A 21766-nucleotide genomic window follows, 5' to 3' on the forward strand; every position below is an offset into this window, starting at 1 on the left:
GCATAGAACCCGTGACTTTAATTGCCACCCCAGCACACAAGAAGCTGTCCCCCACAGCAGACCACAAGAGAGAGAAAGAGGTATTCCCATGTTGTGAGAACACCAGCAGCAGTTTATTTACAGTTCTTCAGCCATTCCCTGCCCCTGCAGAGGCTGTGCTGGGTCAGTCCCAGTTCTCACCAAGCTTTAGGAGGGCCTCGGGTGGCCGGGAGATGCAGGTTGTCACAGGAAGTGGCTCAGCCCCTTGACCTGAGCACCCTGCGAAGCGGTGCCACAGGGCTGGACGATGGTCGGGAGAGCAGGAGGATACCCCTGCAGTGAAGGAAACTCCCCCTCCTCCAGCAGCAGTTGTTGGGATCTTCCACTTCAGATCCAAGGGCAGGGACAACCTGAAGCTGCCTCAATTCCTTGAAATCCTTTGGCACGTGGAGTCCATAGGCATCTCTCCCGCCCCCTCCAGCACAGGCATCCAAGGAAAGAGCTCGGCATGGCTTAGTACGGCCGAAACTTGCGCTGAGCTCGCATCAGCGCGATTCTCTGCTTGTCCTCCTCAAATTTCTTCCTCAACTGGGCGATGTCTGAAAGAGACAGAAAAAGGCCAGGTCACAGGGGAGCAGCAGACCTCCGTCTCGCAGGGAGCTTCACTTCCACACACCAGGAGATGCTCAGTCCCCGCAAACACACATTTCCCAGAGCAGGTCCTTTTGCGCCTGGGCCGAATGCCAAACTGGGGCTCCAGCGTTCATCTCCAGCAGTGCTGCAGCTCCCTCTTGGGGAGGAAACAGGCTAGTTTTCCCTTGCAACCGCTGCCTTTGTGCAGACTGAAGGAACATCTATTGGAAAGCCACAACCTGGGCACTCTCCTTCAAAATATTCTGGCAGCGGACAGGCAAGGAGCCCCCAAGAGCTGGTGAGGCCATTTGTGCAACCAGCCAGCCAAGTGTTCACACCTGCTGCTGGACATTGCCCCCACTGAAGGAAAAAGGACATTCTTTGGGCCACAGAGTGAGAGACAATAGACATGAGCACTGTTTGGAGGAGACTGGGACACTCACGCTCTCTCTTGGTCTCACGATGCTGCCAGGCATAGAAGTTGAGCAGCTCTTTGCGGGCCCGTTTCTGCTTCTCCTTCTCCAACACCCGCAGGTTGGCAGCCTCTGTCCGGGGCAGGCCGGGCTTCCGACCCTTCCGCGTTACCTTCACCCAGCCCTCCTCATCCGGAACACCCTCCTCCTTGGCTGCTTTGGCTTCTTCCTGTAAAGACAGGAGGCAGCTCATACTAACAAATATGTAAAGTTACAGCTCCTGCTTCTGCACAAGATTTGAAGGAAGGTGTGGGACCAAAGGTGCAGGCATTCAGCTCTCCATCACCTGGCAGCCACTGTGTTTCCCTCTGCCCTTTCCACTGAGAGACCCTATCTCTTCCCTTTCCCCTCCCTCCCCCACCAAACAAACTCCTTAGCTAGGTTCCCTCCCTCACCTTTGCTATCTTTTTGTCGTAGTCTTGCATATAGGCGTCCACCTCAGCCTTCAGCTCCTCCTGATCCACAACCGAGGCCGCATAACTGGCGATCCACTCTGAGACAGAAGAGGGCAGAAGTCAGCAGCAGCCTCAGTTAGAAGCAAGCCCTCATGTCACGCCTTTGGGCAGCTCTAGACAGAACAGCTGTGGGGGCGACATACTCTGTTACCATTTCTGTTCAGCCTCCCCACTGCCACAGCCAGTAAGCAACAGGAAGCTAAACGATGGGAAGAGCTTGCAGCCTTCCCAAGCCTTAGGCCCGAGAGGTGTGATGTTCAAGGCTGCATTCCTGCCAAGGGGTCACATCCAAAGTGCCATCATCCTGACAGACACCTGGTGCCTATTATTGTGTCTGACTTCATCAATAAGCATTGATTCACCAACGCTGATAAATATTTAAAGGGCATGTGTCAAGAGGATGGGGCCAGGCTCTTTTCAGTGGTGCCTGGTGACAGGACAAGGGGCAACTGGCACAAACCAGAATGCAGGAAATTCCATCTCAACACAAGGAAAAACTTCTTTACTTTGAGGGTGGCAGAGCACTGGAACAGGCTGCCCAGAGAGGCTGTGGAGTCCCCTTCTCTGGAGGTTTTCAAAACCCACCTGGATGCAATCCCGTGCAACCTGCTCTAGGTGAACCTGCTTTGGCAGGGGATGATCTATGAAGGTCCCTTCCACCCCCTACCATTCTGTGATTTCATTTTGAGGGCAAGATGCAGCCAGTTTCTCTGAATCTATGTGATACTGAAGAGATGTTGGGCAAAACCACCCTTCCATTGTACCAAAGTGACCCCATTTTCCCATAGGGTCACTGGACCAGACTCTACAATGACCAGTATAAGATTGCTACCTTATGAATAATAAAGGCAGGACAATGAAACAGTAGACATCTCCCGGCTCAGTACAAAGCGCTGAGAATTTATCTGGGACACGCAGGGTAGGATTCAGTGAGGAAGGGGTATAGTTTTTTCCCCGGCACTAGCTAGCAGGATGATAGCTAGGGCTGACTTACTGCTAATGCCGGTTTTCACAGGGTGACTCTCTGTTGATATCAGCAAGGGACCTTCCTGTGACAGGGCCTTGGCCGCCTGGACGCCAGATGGCTTCCTGAACACCACGTACGCTACGTGAAATCCCTAAAAGAAAGAGACATTCAGGCCAGTCAGATACACCAGGGAAACTGGTGACACAGCAAGGAGCTGCAGCACAAGTAAATTAAAAATAAAACAAATTGTAGTGGGATAGCAAAGAAAAAAAAAAGATAACAAAAGATAATGTAAACTTAAAATATGTAAGTACATTACCCAATCCCCCAAATAGTTTTCCCATACAGAATCATAGAATCATTTAGATCTGAAAAGACCTTTAAGATCATCAAGCCCAACTGTAAGCCTAACACTGCCACGACCACCACTAAATTGTGTCCTTAAGTGCCACATTCCAAATACTACCATTCGGTACTTGTGAACTTTTCTGACGGCTAAAGCATCAGTATCCCTGCCTCCCCACCCCCTCCCCCCAAGCTTTACCGTTACAGTTTTGCAGTTGAAGAATTTGGACTTGAGTTTTTCTTTTTTCTCTCCCGGCCCTGGCTTCTCACAGATGTCCACGGACTGGACATTGCCGCAGCGGGAGAACAGCCTAGAGAGAGAGTCCTGGGCGTGGGAAATAAGAGAAAACGAACCGTACAGTGAAGCAGGAGCAATTCCTCTCCCCACCCTCCCACGCACGGACTACCGAAGGTATCGGGTGGGCCCTCCGGCACCACCTCGGCCCCTCCGCCCACAGCGACCCCGAGCCTCGCTGGGTTCCTTCACCCACGGCCCCACACTCCTGAAGCGATGTCTTCGGCCTCCAGCCCCCCCAACCCGCGCCGATGAGACCCCTCCCCACGCCCACGGGCCGCCCCGGCCCCACTCACCGGACTGCAGTACGGGGGGACGTTGAGAACGAAGAGGGTGCGGCGAGACGGGTGCGTGGTGCCGGCCCCTTCCCGCACCTGGTGCTCCTTCACCAACAGGTAATGCGGCGAGCGCTGCCTCTCCCCGAACTTCACCGCCAGAGCTACAGGGGGACGCACCCGGTTATAGACCCCACTGCCGCCCCGGTCCCTCCCCGCTGCCCCGCGTCCCCTCCTCACCCGTGTAACCCGCCGGCGCCGCTCCAACCACACGCTCCTTGGCGGCCGCCATCTTAGCTCGGCGGGAAGCGGCGGGCCGCGGAGGCTGCCGGGAGGTGTAGTTCCCGGCCGCTAATGGCGGCTACGGCTCCCTCAAAGCAGGCAGCGCCTGGCGCTGAAGGACCCGCCGCCGCCCCATAGTTGAGTGTAACCAAATTATTTCCTCATCCAGAGCACACTCTGTAGGAAATCTTATTGCGCACCATCATGCCCTTTAACAGTTCTCAAAAATGAAGACCTGAACAGCATAAAACTCGGGCAGCATGCTGAACCCTAGAGAGGCAAATTAAGATTCATTTCTTCTCTTAAGATATGTAAAGACATTCAAAGACAACCCTTAAGAACAGCTGTTTTTAAAGACTTGTTAATCAAGAAAAACTGGGAAAAAAAAAAGATGACCTTTACAGAGGACCTTGTATTTATGACTGAATGGAGGACAGGACCACCCCAAAATAAAGATTTTTGAAGCAGGACGTATGTACGAGGTGAAAAAAAGATTGGAGAAAGTAAGAAACGACATGGGGAGCTGACTCCCCAGACAAATACCCAAGTTAATCAACGTTATCAGAAGAAATGGTACATGCAAAAGCCACGAAAATATACCAGGCAAACTTGCAAACCGTGACATCACTTCAGAAGTCGGCATGTTTTTGAAAAAGAAAGAAAGAAAGAGGAACTATTGAAAATGCATTTACAAAAAAAAAAAAGAAAAGGAAAGAGAGAGAAAGCCTATTACAAATAACCTACCACCCGTCCCAGCCAGCCACACTGAATCAGTGCAAGCAATCAGTGTTTCATATGCGAGTTGATAACCTCTAACAGCCCAGAAAAACACACAAACAAAACCCCACAAACTGGACAAAAAAAATAAATATAACCATGCTACATGAGGGCAGATGCGCACAGGCGTGAGGTCAGAAGGTTGTAGGTGGAGCTCAGTGGAACGCACACGAGATGAGCATGACAACGGCAGGGCAGCCAGGAGAAACCAGAGAGCTCTGAGGTCAACTGCTTAGAAAGGACTGGGAAGAACTGGATACTCTTCTTGCAGTGCCCAACGAGTGCAGCCATGCCATGAGGTATGAGAAGACCAAGATGACTTTAGAGAGCTGACTGAGAACAAGAAGAGCAACTCACACCAAGACATTGATGTAAGACAAATCATGGAATGTTCAGACAATCATCAACTTCACCAATTTGAAAATAAAAATACTGCCATAGATCATAGAGCTGGAGACCTGAGCAGTAGTTCGTCCAAGGAAGTGCGTTAATGTCATGGTAGCTTCTCACAGACAACCTAAACACAATGCAGTTTAACAGCAAGTTATAAAGCGCATCTTGCTATTTGGCTTTTGAAACAGACATGATTCTATTAATAAAATAAAAATGCTTGAATCTCCCTATTCTTTCAGAAGAGACAAGATATGCGCTCACAATACATGTGCCGTCACATTTCCACAGCTTTCTACCTAGCTGATAATGAAAGTACCCTCCTTCACCTAGAACAGGTGCCCTGATTTCACAGGTTTGTTTTGTTGTTTGGTTTTTTTTTGTTGTTTTTTTGTTGTTTTTTTTTTTTTAATAAAATTACTTGTAAAATTTCTAGGCTGTCAATAACAAAGGCGGTTCTTTCTTTTCCTTGACAACAGAACTGGAACTTGGTGGGGGCACAAACTACTCCCACTTAGCAGCAAGAACCAGCTACTAATTTCAATGATTAAGATTAAAAGGCTTAGGGGTATCAATTCTCTCATCCAATTCTCTCTTGCTCTTCATCGCGTTATCAGTTCTGAAGTTGCTATATTCTTCTAAAAGCATGCTTGATTCAATGTTGGAACAACTCCACCTATCTTTAGTTGCTTCACAGCATCTAAAAAGGCTTAGAATCCACTCTCCGTATAACAAACGTTTATTCAGAAACAGGTAATACATTATCTTCTCCAACCCCTAATGTTTCCTCCCCCTCCCCCAATTTTGTTTTTTTTTAATTAAAACACAAGTGTTTGATGGGCAATCTAAAAAAGGAGAACAATAGCTGTCTTAGGTCCCCTCCCCTATGAACATCTGCTGTTCGCGTGAAGCACCCTACCAATAACGGTGTCAGCGGCTTCCAAACCAAAGAGAATACTCCAGAAAAAACAAGCCCTGCCAAGTCCTGCTATTTCCATGGCTAAAAGGGATACGGTGAGCTAGAGGAATGGTTTGCACGAGCTAGATAGAGCAAAGAGTTCATACAGAATGAGAAAGCAAAAGAAACACGGGGTTGACCAAGAAACGGAATCCAGACCTACAACGGTTACAGAGTTCATTAAAGTTCAACAGAACCGAACAGAATGGACTAGGTCAGCCTCTTAGCTAGAAGGATCAAGTTCAAACCCCAACCAGATTCTGGAAGTGGCTCTTAGCTTTGCTCTCTTATACTACAATTTGAACAAACACAAAAAAATGGAGCTACGGGGACTTAACATCCATTGCAATAACGCTGTACTAACAAAGGAGGTGTTGGAGGTGCCACCTAGTGGCCTGTGGCTGCTCACGGATGCTCACTGGCCTAAGGTACATCCTTGCTGCTTCTGCATGGGACTTGCTTAATATTCCTCTCCTGTGTGTTCCTCAGAGTACTAACTGCTCTCCCCTCCAAGCCTCTCCCTGAAGCCATGAAGTGCAGAAATCACCCTCCAAACCCACGCATGCGAGCAGCATGCCCGTACAGCGGCCAAACGTTGCCCAAATGACATCTCTCAAAGAAGTGAGTTCTCAGGAGCAAGAAAAGACTGCTTCCTACATATTAGTATCTGAAAAAGGCCCCAGGTCCTTCCTTTTTATAGGAGACTGGGTAAGTTAGAAGGTAAGAAAAAAAAAAAAAAAAAAAAAAAGAGTCCCTGCATCAGCAGGAGGATGCAATACAGTTTAATGGGAGTGAAACACTTGGATTTCCTCTAGCTCTGAACACAAGTTCTTATTTTTCAGTCCAGAGAGATGAGAGCCACTGAGCCTGACCCTACAGGCCTAATATATCCATTGTACAAATGCCGGAGCCTCCCCCCCCACCTCTCTGCATTACCAGAGCTAAAGCATCCCTGCTATAGCACAATGGATGGTGTGCTCGTGCATACGTTCTTTCTGCCTGATGCCTCCGTTGGCTGGTATACACAGTGGGAAACTCAGTTTTTCCACACTTCTTCTCAATGTCACAGCTGCTGAGCAGAAAAACAGCCAACAGCCAGAACAAAGCAGCGTGCCACCAAATGCATCCAAGTCACAGATGCAAGACGGTGCTTCCTGTATGGAGCCACACCTGACTTTGTACCCAGTGCAGCAATTTCAGAAACAATGTGGTGTTCTTGCCTGCTGATAATCAAGGGGATGCACCTTTTAGTTAAAGGTCAGTCAGAAGAAGAAATGAGAAGGAGATCACCACTCCTTCCCTCAAAGTCTATGTGCACTTTTAATGGCCACTAGGGGCTTTGGAATAAAGGAGGGAGTTACATGGTAATATGCTTGGTAATACATTACTGGCAGCAGGGGGAGGTTACTCTTTTGGAAAAAAAAAATCATGGAAGAAAATTCCAACTATGAAAACAGAAAGTACACACACAAGAGGAAACACTATTGTACAGTAAGGTAGCGATCATAGAAAACAAAAGATTTCAAGGCAGGCAAATGCAAATAACATCTGCACCCCTGCACTTTTCTCATTCCCCAACTTAAATTGAGTTTTCCAGTCCACTGCTTGCTGTTCCTTCTCAGAGTTTAATTTTGAATTCTGTGGGCTGCACAGAGGCAGAGACCCCTGAGGATTTGAAGAGTGCCTTCAAGATAGTGTCAGGGTCCACCTCAGCTGGGGGATTTGAGGAGGCGCTTGCACTTGACCGGCGTGGCTCCCCTTCCTTCTTCACTGAAGGGGTATCACTCAATCGGCTGGAGGATTTAAAAAAAAAAAAAAAAAAAAAAAAAAAAAGCAGTATTTAACCTCTCATTACGAAATAAAATTTAAGACTATGTCTGTATTTACTGTTCTTGGTGTTGTCCCCTTCCTAATATTAGGAGTTTTAAATATGCTCTCTTCACAAGAAAGCGTCCTTGTCTCAGACTCATTTTGAGCTTCAGGGCCAGGAACACTATGGAGTCAAGCTATATTGCACTCAGCTTAACACAGAGCACCACAGAGAGGAAGAAGAGAATATTCATGTGACAATAGTTTGCCAACAGTTTTCCTCCCCTCAGGTTCTCCTCAAAACAGAACCTGCAAACATACGTTTCTTTTCCCCCCAGAGGAGACTTACAGCAATATAGGCTGGTCTGAGGTGATGACATTCCCATTCATATGAAGATTGCATTTCATTGGTTGACCTAAAATACAATAAAGAAGTCCTTACACTGGAATCGTGTTAAGGCAAGACCCCACAAATATCACACATCAGTGCAAGCAGAAGAGTCCCACATGCCAGGGAAACATGACAGATATCAGCTGATACATCTTTTGTTGCAAAATCACAGCAACAGAAGAGCCACTGAAATACTCAGTACCATACAAGGACTCACACCAATTAAGAAATTACATATAGATACAAAACTCCTAGCAGAGACAGAAAAGAACCTCCCATTCTCAGCTGCCTGCTCCTCATCTGACATTTGTAACATGTTGCTCATCTAGAGAAAGAAAAAGCATCTATTTCCAGCTAAAAATTAACAGCTAATTTCAGCCTATGACAACATTGCAGGTGGAGCCAGGTTAAAAATTGCATTGTTCAAAGTTTATGGAGAAGCTGATACTAACTGTTTTACAGGTCTGATTCAAAATGCCTCTGACTACAGCTTGAGAGTTTCGCAAATGTTAGTTTTACTTCTACTTTGCAAACAGCTATTCTGTAAGCAGGTGAAGCCTTCCTAAAGGGCTATCTAGCTCTTGGCACTGGATTAGAAACAAAAGAAATTTAACCTGGAAGTTAGACCAGAAGAATCACCAGGACCCTACCTCTAGCTTTGAGCATTCTCTTTCTAGGGAAACATTTCTTTGAATTTCCCTTAAATAAACTGTGCATATATTCAGCTAGTTACACGGCAGCATATTGCACTGTCTAGCTCTTGAAATGATTTTCTGGTATTTCCTCTCTCCTGGTAGCATATGAGCACCTGAGATGCTTTTACACTCTCTGGTGAGGTAGAAAAGTCTTTGTTGGTTTATCTATCCTAAATGCAACTCCGGCCTCAAACTTACCGTCTAAGCACCTGTTGTTGTATTTCTTATATGCTGTGATAGCATCTTCTTTCTTCACAAACACTACCTCAGCCACTCCAGGATGCACCAGCCGGGCTCGCTTCAGAGCGCCACACACACAGAATAACTCCTGAGGGCAGAGAGTTAGTCACAACCACGGTCACATCAAAGGTACTGCTTCAGACAAAGACACTGAGCGAGAAAGGCTTAGTTTCCTAATTGAACCACCCCACAGCATCTTGCCACTTGTCGTATTTTCTGTTTGCTACAGTATGAGTTCTCTGCATTAGTAATACACTTAGGTTGCACAAAGCTCCATACAGCTGCCCACACAAGCAGAAAAGTTCAGGGCCAGTACTGTATACTGTTTGTCACACATGAAGACCAGGCTCGTTCTCAGCCTGCTGAGAATGCAAACGCCTAGATAATTTGGATTCGAGGACAACACCAAGCACGATTTGGCATGAACTCTTCTAAGTGATGCCAGGTATTTCAGTACACCCTAGAAACAGTGTTTTGTCCCAACTTCTTAAGCACACACTTTTTAAAATAATTGAACAAAAATCAAAATAACAAAAAAAAAAAAATCAGGAACTTTCAAAGCTTTTGCAAGGAAAGCAAACCCACATCATATTCCTCTTCATTGCATTCACCATAGGTCAAGTAATTTATCAAAAGAGGTAGGTTAAGGGAAGGAAGCAACACTCATCCACAGTTCAGTAGTAAACAACACTCACAACAATGTCTTCCTCTGTGACTCGAGGATGCAGATTGTTTACGGTCATCTTTGTGCCTTCCAAAGGACTGAATGCCAGCTGCCAACACAAACGAATGCATCATATAAAAAAGGTCAGAAGTGCAGCAAGCAAGACACCACAGCAGAGAAAACATTAAAAAAAAAAGCCACTAAAGGGATATACTAGTTAGTGTAACACTAACTAGTGTTAGTATAACACTAACTCACTCTGCACACATACACAGTGCTCTCTGGTCATGCCCGCACTTCTAAGTGCTTCTCTGCTGCACCCTCCACCAGTCAGCAAACCCCAAAAACATGGCTCGAGCCCCTCAAAAGCATGCTGAACTTAACATGCCTGGTGGGTTACCTGTACCCAACACCAGGCACTTTGGCAAAGCAATTCCAGGCAGGTTGTCTACAAATTGCCCGGGAGGTCTTGTGTGGACAGCAAGAAGCTGTATTTGGAAGAATCCTGTTTTTCTCATTGCTAAGACGAGTGGACAGAAGACAACATAACTAGTAGTGTTAAAACACTATTCCTAGAGACATCAAAGCCTCCAAGGAGTGTCAAAACAACAACTGCTACCTCCCTCTAACATGGATTCCTCCAGGACCATGTGCTCCCATGCTAGATAAAAAAGTTAAGAGAAGCAAGATGCACTGAGAATTCCCAGTCTGTCAAATGCTGAAGAAAAGGATGTTTAGACAGGTATCAAATTCTTGGGACATGGGCTGCAGTTATCCAGAATAAGCTTGAAGGAATCCCAAAAATAACAGTAGAAGGCAGGCAGAAATGAGCTGCTTGCATAACTGATGAACAGCAAATTTCAGATGTTTTCAGAGACTTCTATAAAAAGAATCTCCCACTTCCCTGACCTCACCTCAACAGGTGCTGGTTCTTTTGGAGGCTCCTCCTTTGTCACTAAGGTCCGGGACATGTTTGTCAAGGCCTTCGTCCGCATAGGAGAGGGAGGTGCCGGCAGAGCTGTGTACGTATCATTCTGTACCACTTTAGTCAGGGGAACAGTCTTGGCCAGGGAGAATTTATTGCCACTCAGCCCAGTCTAAAGAAAGAAAGAAAGAAAGAAAGAAAGAATAAAGTATCTCTGAGAACTGCAGGCTACAAAAGTCATCCCTCCTCTTCAAGCACCAACAGCAGGAGAGCATTAATAGCATGCACTAAGAACTGCATGTCCCTCCTGGTGTCAAAACCACTACAGTGCTGGAAACTCTCAGCTTTGAGACAAAAATCAACTAAAGTCTCTGGGCATGCTTATCCCAAAAGAGCACTTCCCTCACTAATGAGCAGTTTTTAGTTTCATATTCTTCTTATATCAAATTTACCAGTGCGATTTGAATTTGAAAAGTTCCTTTCATCCAAAGATTTTCAAGTACTTTACAAAGTGTATAGAAAGATTGCTCATTAAGATTGAGCTGCCCTAGCACAAACAGCAATACTTCTTCAGAAACCCCAAGCTAGGGCACGCAAAGACACAGAGCATAACCTTTCTAGTTGGAACTACCTGGGGAGTTTAAAGCCAGAAAAAAAAACACGTGCTTGGCAGCTGCTGTGAACACTGAAGATAACACATTTACTCCTGCAAAAAACTATTTTAAGGATCATAAATGGTGAGGAACTCTATTCTGAACACCCACATGAGACAAAACATGGGATAATCATTGCACTACACTACCTGGGTGATGGCAAAACCACATTAATTTGCTTTCTTAGAACCACAGAATAGTTTAGGACAAACTCATGTCCAGCCCTCATGTTGTTGTCCAAAAAATAGGATTCGTTACCCAGTGTGCAACAGCCAATCTTACACACCAGGATGAGACACTGATTATTTATTTCAGAGTTGCACAAGGCTGGGTGCTCAGTGGTTTCCCACAAATCAAGCACTCTAAACATGACTTTCCACATGGTTCATATACACATTTTACAACATCATTACCATATTAGTACCTCCTGCCTATATTTGATTGGTTAGTAATTTACATATGGTTGCACAATTGAGCTACAGCTAATACACATGCTCAGGGGAATGGTCTTCATCTGGGCTAGGGTCATCTTGACCTGTGGATGTGATTTTTAGTATAACAGTGAAGGTAATTCCACTTAGGAGACTCTAAATCTGCACTATCTTGACAAGTTCGCTAAACTCTCCAAAACATGTTCACTAGTAGCATTCTCAAGATCCAGATGTTCACATGTCCCAGGATGGTCCACCTCAAGAACATTAACAATACTTGCTTTCCTTGATTAGGAGTTCTTCATTAATCATCCTTGACAGACTCAAGGATAGAATCCTCCTTATTCGTGAGTATGTACATATGGTCTCTCAACATTAGTCACTACTAATGATTTCAAGGATATGCTTTGGTAACAGTGTCTGAAACAGGGCTAACTTGAAAGACACATCAGGTTGGCTCAGGGCCTCATCCAGTTTAACTCTGGAGAGTTTTAACACCTCTGAGAATGGAAATTTCACAACCTCTCTGGGTCCCTGTGCCAGAGGCTGACCAATACCTTGAGAATTGCACGACTCTCCCCTCCATATCTAACGAGTTTCTTTTGCTGCAGCACATTTGTTAGTTCATCTTCTCCCTGTTCACTCCTGAAAAGGACCTGGGTTTTGCCTTTTCCATGACCATGTACTAGGCAGTGAATGTGTAGACAGATCTCACTACAGCCTTCTCTTCTCAGCCTTAAGAGACACTGCTCTCACACTCTCCTCAGCACCCTGACCACCCTGTTGCATTAGTTCCAGTCTGTCAGTGTCTGTCTTGTATCACAGAGCCCAAAAATAGGCACAGTAGTACAGGTGCATTCTCAAAATGCCAAACAGATGGCAATAATTATCTTCCTTTATTTGCTAGCTATGATCTTACTAATATACAATCTACAGTTGGCCTTCATTGCTGCAAGGATGCACTGCTAACTCATTCTTAGCACATCACCCAGCAGGACCCCCATGCTCTTTCCTACAAAGCCACTTTCTAGCCAGTCAGTTCTTCACTTAAGATGCAGAAGGTTATCCCATTCCAAAAGCAGGACCTCACATTTGTCTGTGTGGAAATTTCACCTTCTCCAGAGCATCGGTATTCCCCAACAAGCTGCCAGCTAAGATTTTGCATGGCAAGACATTTCCTGCTTTGATGTCCAGCCTCTAGAAGCAGCAGAAAGCTTCCCTTGCTTGCCTGCTCAAACAATAACGAGATAGGTTCAAAGCACTTGCCTAAGAGGAAAGTCAAGAGCTAACATGCAGCAACCTGCCAGCAAGGGAGAAAGCACACATTCTGCCAGCAAAAAGGCCTATAAAACCACAGTTAGCCTAAAAGGGACTCTGTCCCCAAAAGAACACTAGAAGCACTGGCACAAAGGGAAGGGTGGGGTGAAGAGCAAACATTTCAGGAGAAAGCATCGTTTACATACTTTAAAAGAACATAAGCCCTGTAAAGCCGCAGCCTGTGTGTCCACCCAATGTGAGCATGGCGTGGTGGGGACTGTTCAGATAATCCCTTACCGCGTTGTGCAGGAAACTGTTTGTGGTGGTGATTTTCATCTGTTTGCTAGTAAGGGGAGAGACACTTTCATCATCATCTTCCACGTCATACAGACCCTGAAGAGAGCAAGGTAATAGTTTACAAGCAGGTGAATTTAATCTAGACATAATTTCCAAACTAAAATAAGCAGTTTTCCCCTGCCTTCAGCCTCCTTCAAGTAAGAGAACATGACTACATTGGACTTTACTCCTGGTCCTTGCAGCTTGGTGACACAAAGCTGAAGATACGCAAGTTCATTTCAAAACACGTGTGTACAAACTATCAAACTTCTTTTCCAGAAATGTCACGGTAAAGCTGTTTCCCTAGGTGTACGGAAACAACATACAGATTTCTCTAATCCCTAGACCTCATCAGGGCTGATGAAACCACATTAATGGAATAAAGCCTCATTGTTTTACTTTTTAGCACTCTGCTACCTTTAAAGCTGAAGCCTGCGCATATGATAACTAAAAAAAAAAAAAAAAAAAAATATTAAAAAAAGCAGATGCCTGCCAAATACATCCGAACCAACCACTCCTTCTGAATAGCCTGCTTTCCTCAGCACAGCACATACTCATCTGGCACTAGAAAACACTGCACTAGGAGGTTTACTGAATGAATAATTAATTTCCTAGTTCAACTTAACACTCATAGCCCTACCTTAAAACACTGAGGCGAACTCCTACACAAATATTTTCTCATAGTCTCTAAATAACATTAAGAAAAAGCCTATACACATACAGCACTGCCCAGAACGCAAATCACAACTCAGAGCAGCTTCCCGTGAATTCAGTAGAAAGGCGAAAAAAAATAGAGGTATTAGCAATGAGAGCTTGCAAAATAAGTAGGTTCTCGTAGTCAACAAGATTCTGGTCTACAAACAGGAAAGTTGTTCCAGTCACAGAAATGCCATGAAGGAAAAAACCCAAAAGGGATAGTAGAACAGAGGGGAATTGTGCAGAGAAGAAAAGAACTGGGAAAAACGCTAGCCATCAGGACAATGGACTTGAGTTTGAGACAAGTGAAATGGATTCAAGTCTTATAGTGATGAGGTCAGAATAATGAAGATACTTCCTTAAGTGATATAATCTGGGATAGGTGAGGGCAGCAGGTCATTGTAGAGGTAACATACACAATAGCTAAAGTTACCATAATCGAGGCAAAAAAAAACCCCAGGAAATGATATTGTGAATGTCAGTTTTCCAATATTTCATGTAATATTTTGTGTGTGTATACATAAAGTAATAAAAACATGTAATTCCTCACTGAAAGCACCCAAGGTGATAAGGTGGCTGAATGGCTGGGGGCTGTGACAAAGGCCTTTAAAATTGATCCCAGAAAAGAAAGCACAAATTTTAGAGTTTTCCTCAAAGTCTGCTTGATAAGGGATATGGAAACTTTGATAGTACATCAGAATACCGGCTAACATCATTCACTACCAGGTTTCCAGCAGGGACCCCCAGCTGGGATTTCACAGGAAGGTTATACCCTCTCCCACCTCACTGTAGAACATTTGACCATGTACAATCATATCCATTCTCTGAAGAGGCTGGCAGGATGGCGAATCAAAACAACCAACAACTTGATCTGATGTGGTGGCACTGAGAAATTTACAGAAAGACATCAGAGCTAAAGGTCACAGTCTCTAGGAAAAAAAGGTTTAAGACAGATAAAAACTGGGAACACCTATCGCATTCGTGTAACACACAAGGAATCAAGATCAATTAGACTAAATGAAAACCTCAATTACCATGAAAGTATCTCAACCACATGAGAACAGGGAGCTAAGCTGTTATAGAACTTCCCAACACTCTTCTCTTCTTTCCTACTTGAAGTTTTCTTTGCACCTGCCAATCTTTATTGACACCCTCCTTCCCCCCTAAAGGTAACAAAGAACACAGAGCGGGCGCCCACCTGTTTGTGTGTATGGTTGTTCACAACGTTGATTCTCATTCCTGCTGGGTGAGAGTGTCCAGGAATGGGAGCCTTCTGCTACAATTAGAGGAAAAGAACCAAAGCATTAAATGGTAGTCCACCAGACTCCCATTTCAGAAGACTGGAGCTGTTGATACCCTGAGACCGCTTAAATGAAACTCACTCTCCTGCTCTTGAAACATATTATCGCAATATGTTATTAAAGAACATTTATGTTTCCTGTAATATGTTAAATATGAGATAGCCTCACTTAAGCAAAGAAATTAAAACTTAAGGCCATGCAGAGAAACTGATTCAAATTACTTGAGTTTTAGTCCAAGATTAGTGGGAAGGGTACTTAACTCCAGCCCTGCCAGCACTGACTAACTCTATATTTCTGCCAGTATGAAACCATGAACAGGGTAAATCAGCCAGTAAGCTTCTCTTCTTTCATGTTACAGGGAACCAGATTCCCAGCTTGTCGACTTTGATGGAAATGGGTCACATCACAATTTAGTTCAGTTCCATTTCAAAGCAGAAATATACACTGTCCCTTCACAATAAAGCTGAAATAAGATGCAGCGGAGTAAGCGGTGCATGAGGTAGGTAGTGTAGCTGACCCTTCTGCACTGCTATCCTGTGAAACGGGGAAACCACAGCAGCAGTAGTCAAGGAACGTAGCTGTGCTAATCAACAACTGAAATCAAGCAGCAACTCCATCAAAGATGCCCTTTTGGTTTTTGAAAAAGCTGGAAGCTGTCCATTACACAAAAGTATGTGTCCTCTTATAAAAATACTCCATACAGGCAGTAAAATCTTCAGGTTTGCATTCCCTCCAGACTGTAACTTACACCACAGCACCCTCATGTTTCAATTTGCTAATCAATTCAGATACAAGGGTACCTGTCCTACGGAAACACCAGCAGAGCTATGGAAATTCTTTAGGTTTCAAAGACTTTTTTCTCTTCCGTTATAAGAAACAAGACCACAGTACAGGACACTGGAGATAAGTGCTGCATCTCAGATCAAGATCCTTTAGTTTGATTCCGCTCCCACATTTGGGAAGAGAGGAGGGCCATGGGCGATTTGGAATTTTGGTACAGATCTTTAAAAAAATGTTTAGATAATTGCTCATATGCACAGTTTTGTCTACAGTCTTAATCACTGTTATATTCTACAATATTTTTTCTTGCACTATGTTGTTTAACAAACAGAAAGTACTATAGGTCAAACCAAGTCATACTGAAAAAAAAAAATAATCAGGTCAGAGCAAATTGCTGCTGTACTAAGTCTCTGGAAACTATTTTAACTCCTACAAACTCGGTAGAAAAAGTTCAATTCCTAACGGCTGATGGTGGTGATTTAGCTTAGAAGGACAGCACGAGTACTAATTAACCTACTAATTAAAGACTACTGAACAGACTGCTCTATTGCTCTGCGATTAGCCCTTCTTACTGCCACAAGAGTCCTTTCTCTTTCCTAGGCCAGCCCGGCAGGAAACCTGCCAAGTAATAGGAAATTTCCTAGGCTAATTTAAAGAAGAAATATGCTTGATGCTCTTGAGCAAAAACCCCAGCTGAACCAAAAGCAGACTAATCCACGCTTTCAAACTGATGAGAGTAAGATATTTTCTGGGTATATGTAACCACACTTGATCTTTCGGAGGAGGAAAATGAAAGAAGTAGGCTAGGAACTTCAGTTATATGCTTGTGAAGATGAGGAACAAAACCACTCCTCAAACAACAACCCAGACAATCTGGAAACTTCTCATTCTTCCCACTATACCTAACACACTCATAGTTCAATAGTAGTTGTTTCTCACACAGGTCTACTAAGAATCAAGGTACTGTGCACACAGGAAAGTGAAATTAGAAAACTGTCAAAGGAAATAAGCAGGTTAGGGTGATCAACTGATTATACTGCAATTGAAATAAACCTTGAGCCTTGGCAGTAACAAATCATATAATCATGGCAACTCCCTGGAAGCCAGGGCCTTCCTGAAAGCCAGACAAGTAGAAATAGAGAAACTGTAGAAGGGCTCATTGAATTTTAGATCTTCTTGGACACAAACATAACTGGTTTATCCTCATAGTGGGATAATAGTTTAGAAAATACAGCTATCAGGACAATCCACATCAGACTTGCAAAGAGGGGTAGTGTCATAAGTTTTGTCATAAGAATGACAAAAAAATCCATGCATTTTCTTTGTATTTAGGTGGGAAAGAGACTACTCAACCATTCAAGACAACTACTTTAATGCTGACAGGAGTGCTGCTCTAGTCTTTATTTGGCCCAAAATTCAAATAAAAATTTAAATGAAAGCTGGGATTCTACAGAAAGCCCCAAGCAGCCAGAAGGACACCCAAAAGGCTCTGAATCCCACCCTACAGGCTGGACTGAACTGCATCACCATCATTTCCATTGTAAACATGTGAACACATTCATCTATTATCATTTCTACTGGACTGCTGTAGAATAACTGAGGGGCTCAGAGGTGACTTGCTTGACCTACTTGGATAGTTTTGGTGATTTTTACAGCTGGATTTACTGTTCCCATAGTTGGGCTGATAGTAGCTGGAGCACTCCTTTTTAAGCTGATCTTCTCTCTGGCATCCACCACTTTGGTCACCTTTTCAGCAGCAACATTTTGCTGTTTACGGGAATTCAGCATCTCTCGAGCATCTTGCACCTTCCCTTTGATTTTGAACCGAGCGTCCTTTTGAATGAGTTTTTCACGAGCATCTTTAACCCCCAGTTTGTGTCGGGCATCCGTGAGTCCAATCTTCTGTCGAGCATCAAACGTCCGCTGGAAGCCGACAGCTGGTGATGATCTGTTTAGAATATTTTGCTGGACCCCAATGCGAGATCTTACACCTCCAAACACTGGCCTTGTGTTAAGCCTGGGGAGAGGGGAAAGAAAGTTTCAGACATTCTAAGATGTGATACAGTATCAATAAAAGTATTTGTGTTGCTGCAAACAAAAGCTCATTATTACTGCACAGAAATCCACTCAGGTTAGATGTCCAAATACAACAGTACACTCCTAAACTGTTTTATGCTGGATTTTACTCTCTACATAAACAGCTAAGGAATTGATTTCCAAAATCCATCTTAAGCTCATATCTACAAGCTTAAGTAAAGGGTCTGACTTCAGCTGTGCTAAATGCGTACTACATTTAAACAAAATTCATCAACAACTTAGGTACTTTGGGGAAACCTTTGAAGACAAAGGGGAACACAGACTTTCTAGCTTTAGGACTAAGCAGGTCTACCTAAAGCATCTTTTGTAATACAATAGTATGTCCTGATACAAAGGAAACGTGGAACTAGATGTGATTTCAAGAATTCTGGGCAGCAAGTTCAGAGTTGTGGGAGTGTAGAGGCTTGGATTCTAGGACGCACAAGTACCAATCTCAGTTCCACAATCTCGCCACAACTTGACTAACTGCCAGTAAGAATATTTAACAGCCAAATTACTTTCTAACATCACTGTCCCTTCTTTAATCTACTAACCAAACTGCTGCACTCGATGGCCTTTATTTTTCAAGCACATCAACATCGCAATACTGAGCACAGAAAGATAACAGCCCACAGAAATGACAGCATTTGTACTGGTAAAAAAGTATTACTAAGAAGCAGCCCATTCCCTGAATGCTGAAACTAGCTTCTTGTTACAAGTCTGATTCACTTTTTCAAAGTCTCCCCTAAAAGGAAACAGCTCGTCTAATCTTTTAATACAGTTCCTCCTTTAAGTATAATTTAAGGTTTTCTTTTTTTCCTTCGGGTTTGTTGCTGGTTGGTGTGTGTTTGTTTAAGACGACAAAGTGGTAAGAAAAATTTTAAAGTTAAGGTACTAAAAAAAAAATTCTTGCTGTTGGCTTTTAAAATTCAGAATAAGCTAGAGAGTTACAGTGTTCATCTGCCTTCTGGGATGTACTATCCAGTATAAAGTCTAAAAGTAGGTATCTATAATTGGTTGGAATACTCAAAAGGCTAACATCACACATTCAAATGACAATGCAATTCTTCCTACAGCTTTATATCGGTGTTTCCTGATCTAAACCCACAGTCTTAAAATGATTTACAGGCATGTATTTTCAGTGGAGAGATCTGTAGAAAGAGATGAAAGACTGAACTTCTACTTCTATCTCTCATTCATGTGTACAGACAACTGAAGAGCTAGGACTGGGGTCCCATTTTATTACCAAGCTCAGAATCTTATGGCTGCTCTCTCATACAGCCAAAGCACACTAGCTAGAAGAAACAGGAGTATTATTAAGACCACTTATTAAAATATATCCAGAATAATACAGAGGACTAACAGTACCTATAAAGCAACAGACACAAAACAAGACTTCCCTTGCAATTTTAAAAAGCATTAATTTAGCTATGTTGAAAGCTGCTGCACAAGGGCTTGATGAGTGTTTCTTTTTAATGAGCATAAAAGAGGTCAAAGTAAAACCAGAAACATTTGTATCAGCACTTAAGCCAGAATTAGTTAAAACTGTTGATGACATGGACTAATGAAATTGGTAGGAAACTCTGTACTGAAGATTACACTGTCTCTGAAGACTTGTGTTTATCCCAATAAGCAACTCCCTGCTGTAGAGAATTGCTTACCCTATAACAGCATTAACCATTTTGGCATTTTGTGCCAGAGCATCTGAAATAGAAGGGAAGTTTCAAACATGTAATTTACTTTTCAGAATTCTATGTTCTGCTTTCAATATTTTGTGGATTAGTACATTTTATAGGTGAAGATTTTCCTGCTAGTTCATTTAGACTACTGAACAGCATGGATATAATAATTTAAGTTTATTCAGTTTATCCAGCTTTCACAGAGTCAAGTTAGCTAACTCAGAAATCTTATAAAGTGAGCTAAACATGACAAACAGGAGAAATGCAAGGCACAAAAATTCTTACAGTGCTGCAGAGGGATTATTGTTCAGCAAATAAAAGCAGGAAGAATTCCTGGAAGAAGTGAGAGTTAAGGAGGGCTTTGAAAAAGGAGAAAGGAGGTGCTTGGCATACTAAGCAGCATAAGACTGTTCCAAATATGCACAATAACATGAATGGAAGTGCAAAGCCAAGGCCTTGTCTAGACTAGGATTTAAATACGTTTGAATGTTTTCCATGTATACGTTAGTTTTTCAAAATACTACTCTAGACATGTAAGTGTAGACTTCCAGAGTTAAAACCTAAGATTCCCGAATGACCACTGAATAAAAAAAAAATAATAAAAACAACAAAAAAGGGAATACACTTAGCTACAACACAGACGGGGAAAAATCCATGGACAGCATCAGGAGACTATAGCAAAAGGAAAGATGAAAAGCTACCAAAGGAGAAGCCAGATAAGAACTGCCAACAGCTGCACTAGAGTAAATGGCCCAGCCTACACTGGGGACATCTGCCGTACAAAGAAAGATTCTAATCTTGTAGCTAATATGTAACACACTCCACATCCGCATAAGCGTTTCAAACAATCTGTCAGGGTATCGTTAACTATGCTACAGAGACTACAGTTTCCAAGAGCCAGGCAGCAACGTTGAAGAAGCCACTGCAGCCCGAAGCCTCGCCTGTGCGGATCCCCATCAGCTTCGCTACATTTACGGCTCCCCGTGGCACAACTACACCTCCCACGGTTATCCCACAATGCACCGTGCCACCCATCAACGCACCGCTCCTGGGAGACGCGGGGGGACCGGGTACCCCCAGGGTACTGCCTGATGGAGAGCTGCAGCCCAGCAGCAGCTCCTGGGCTTCCCAGATACCGAGGGGGTGCTCGGGGGGGTGGGGAGCACCACTAGGTTAATCGACAAGGAGAAGCAGGTCGGAGGCACTGGTGAGGCGATGGGCTGTGCCAGGAATCTCGGGAAAACCGAGAAGAGCAGGGAGAAAGGCTATGGGTGGGCCGGCCCTGCCAGGGCAAGAGCCCACCGGGCAGCACCAGGCACCGCGGGGGGAGGGGGAGGAGGGGAGAAGGAAGGGAGGGAGAAGTGGGGGAACAGACCCCCGCCCCACCCCTGAGCGACAGCCACCAGCACCAATCTGCATCAACGGCACGGCCCCGCAGACCAAGGCCTAAGCCAATGGGAAGGCAAAAGCGGGAAACAGGGCCGGGCCGCGCTGAGGCAGGTTGCGCCCCACCACCTCCGGAGCGGAACCACCAGAAGGAAGAACAGAAGAGCCACCGGAGGCCGCCAGGCTCGGGGTGCCGCCCTCCTCGGCCGCTTACCTCCCTTTCACCGTCACACCGCGTTTCCGTATAAGCTCGTCCAGAGAGATGTCCGCCATCTTGTCGCGGGGCCCAACGACAAGACGCAGCCAGCGAGACCCGGAGATGACATCATACCGCTTCCGCTCCTCGCCCCGCCTCCCGGAGTCGGGCAGGCCCCGCCCTCGGCCCCGCCCGAATGCGTTGCGCGGGGGCGGGGCGGGCATCCCACAACCCCCAGCGGCACCAGGACTACCTTATTTACATAAAACCCCCGGCACCTCTCGTCCCGTTTCGGCCCGCGAGGGCGGTTAGGTGAGGAGAGTCCGGGCAGAACGGTGAGGGAAACAGACAGTTAACATATGCACGCGGAGCGGCTCGAGGGGGAGCTGCTCACCCTGACACTGAGAAATAACGCATATGGT

The 21766-nt window shown here is 44.7% G+C and overlaps 2 protein-coding genes across 5 annotated transcripts; both read right to left on the reverse strand.

Moving 5' to 3' along the window:
* On the reverse strand, positions 1-3726 carry RRP7A (ribosomal RNA processing 7 homolog A). The gene is made up of 7 exons (XM_074168684.1): positions 3663-3726; positions 3444-3586; positions 3052-3177; positions 2535-2658; positions 1481-1578; positions 1056-1254; positions 1-578 (listed from the first exon to the last, which is right to left on the reverse strand). Exons 1-7 carry the CDS (start codon positions 3712-3714, stop codon positions 493-495), a joined length of 828 nt encoding a protein of 275 aa, XP_074024785.1. The 5' UTR covers positions 3715-3726; the 3' UTR covers positions 1-492.
* Positions 3727-5593: 1867 nt separating this feature from the next.
* Positions 5594-21487, reverse strand: POLDIP3 (DNA polymerase delta interacting protein 3). 4 transcript variants are annotated; one of them, XM_074168286.1, is made up of 9 exons: positions 21363-21487; positions 17637-18024; positions 15125-15199; positions 13192-13287; positions 10543-10725; positions 9660-9737; positions 8923-9052; positions 7988-8054; positions 5594-7622 (listed from the first exon to the last, which is right to left on the reverse strand). In XM_074168286.1, exons 1-9 carry the CDS (start codon positions 21419-21421, stop codon positions 7448-7450), a joined length of 1251 nt encoding a protein of 416 aa, XP_074024387.1. In that variant the 5' UTR covers positions 21422-21487; the 3' UTR covers positions 5594-7447. The 4 variants fall into 4 exon arrangements, with proteins under 4 accessions (XP_074024387.1, XP_074024386.1, XP_074024385.1 ...); XM_074168285.1 differs by having other exon boundaries at positions 15125-15202; positions 21363-21485; XM_074168284.1 differs by having other exon boundaries at positions 15125-15202; positions 17628-18024; positions 21363-21421.
* Positions 21488-21766: the final 279 nt, after the last annotated feature.

The sequence above is a fragment of the Numenius arquata genome, chromosome 2 (genome assembly GCF_964106895.1).
Source record: "Numenius arquata chromosome 2, bNumArq3.hap1.1, whole genome shotgun sequence".
Lineage (NCBI taxonomy): Eukaryota > Metazoa > Chordata > Aves > Charadriiformes > Scolopacidae > Numenius > Numenius arquata.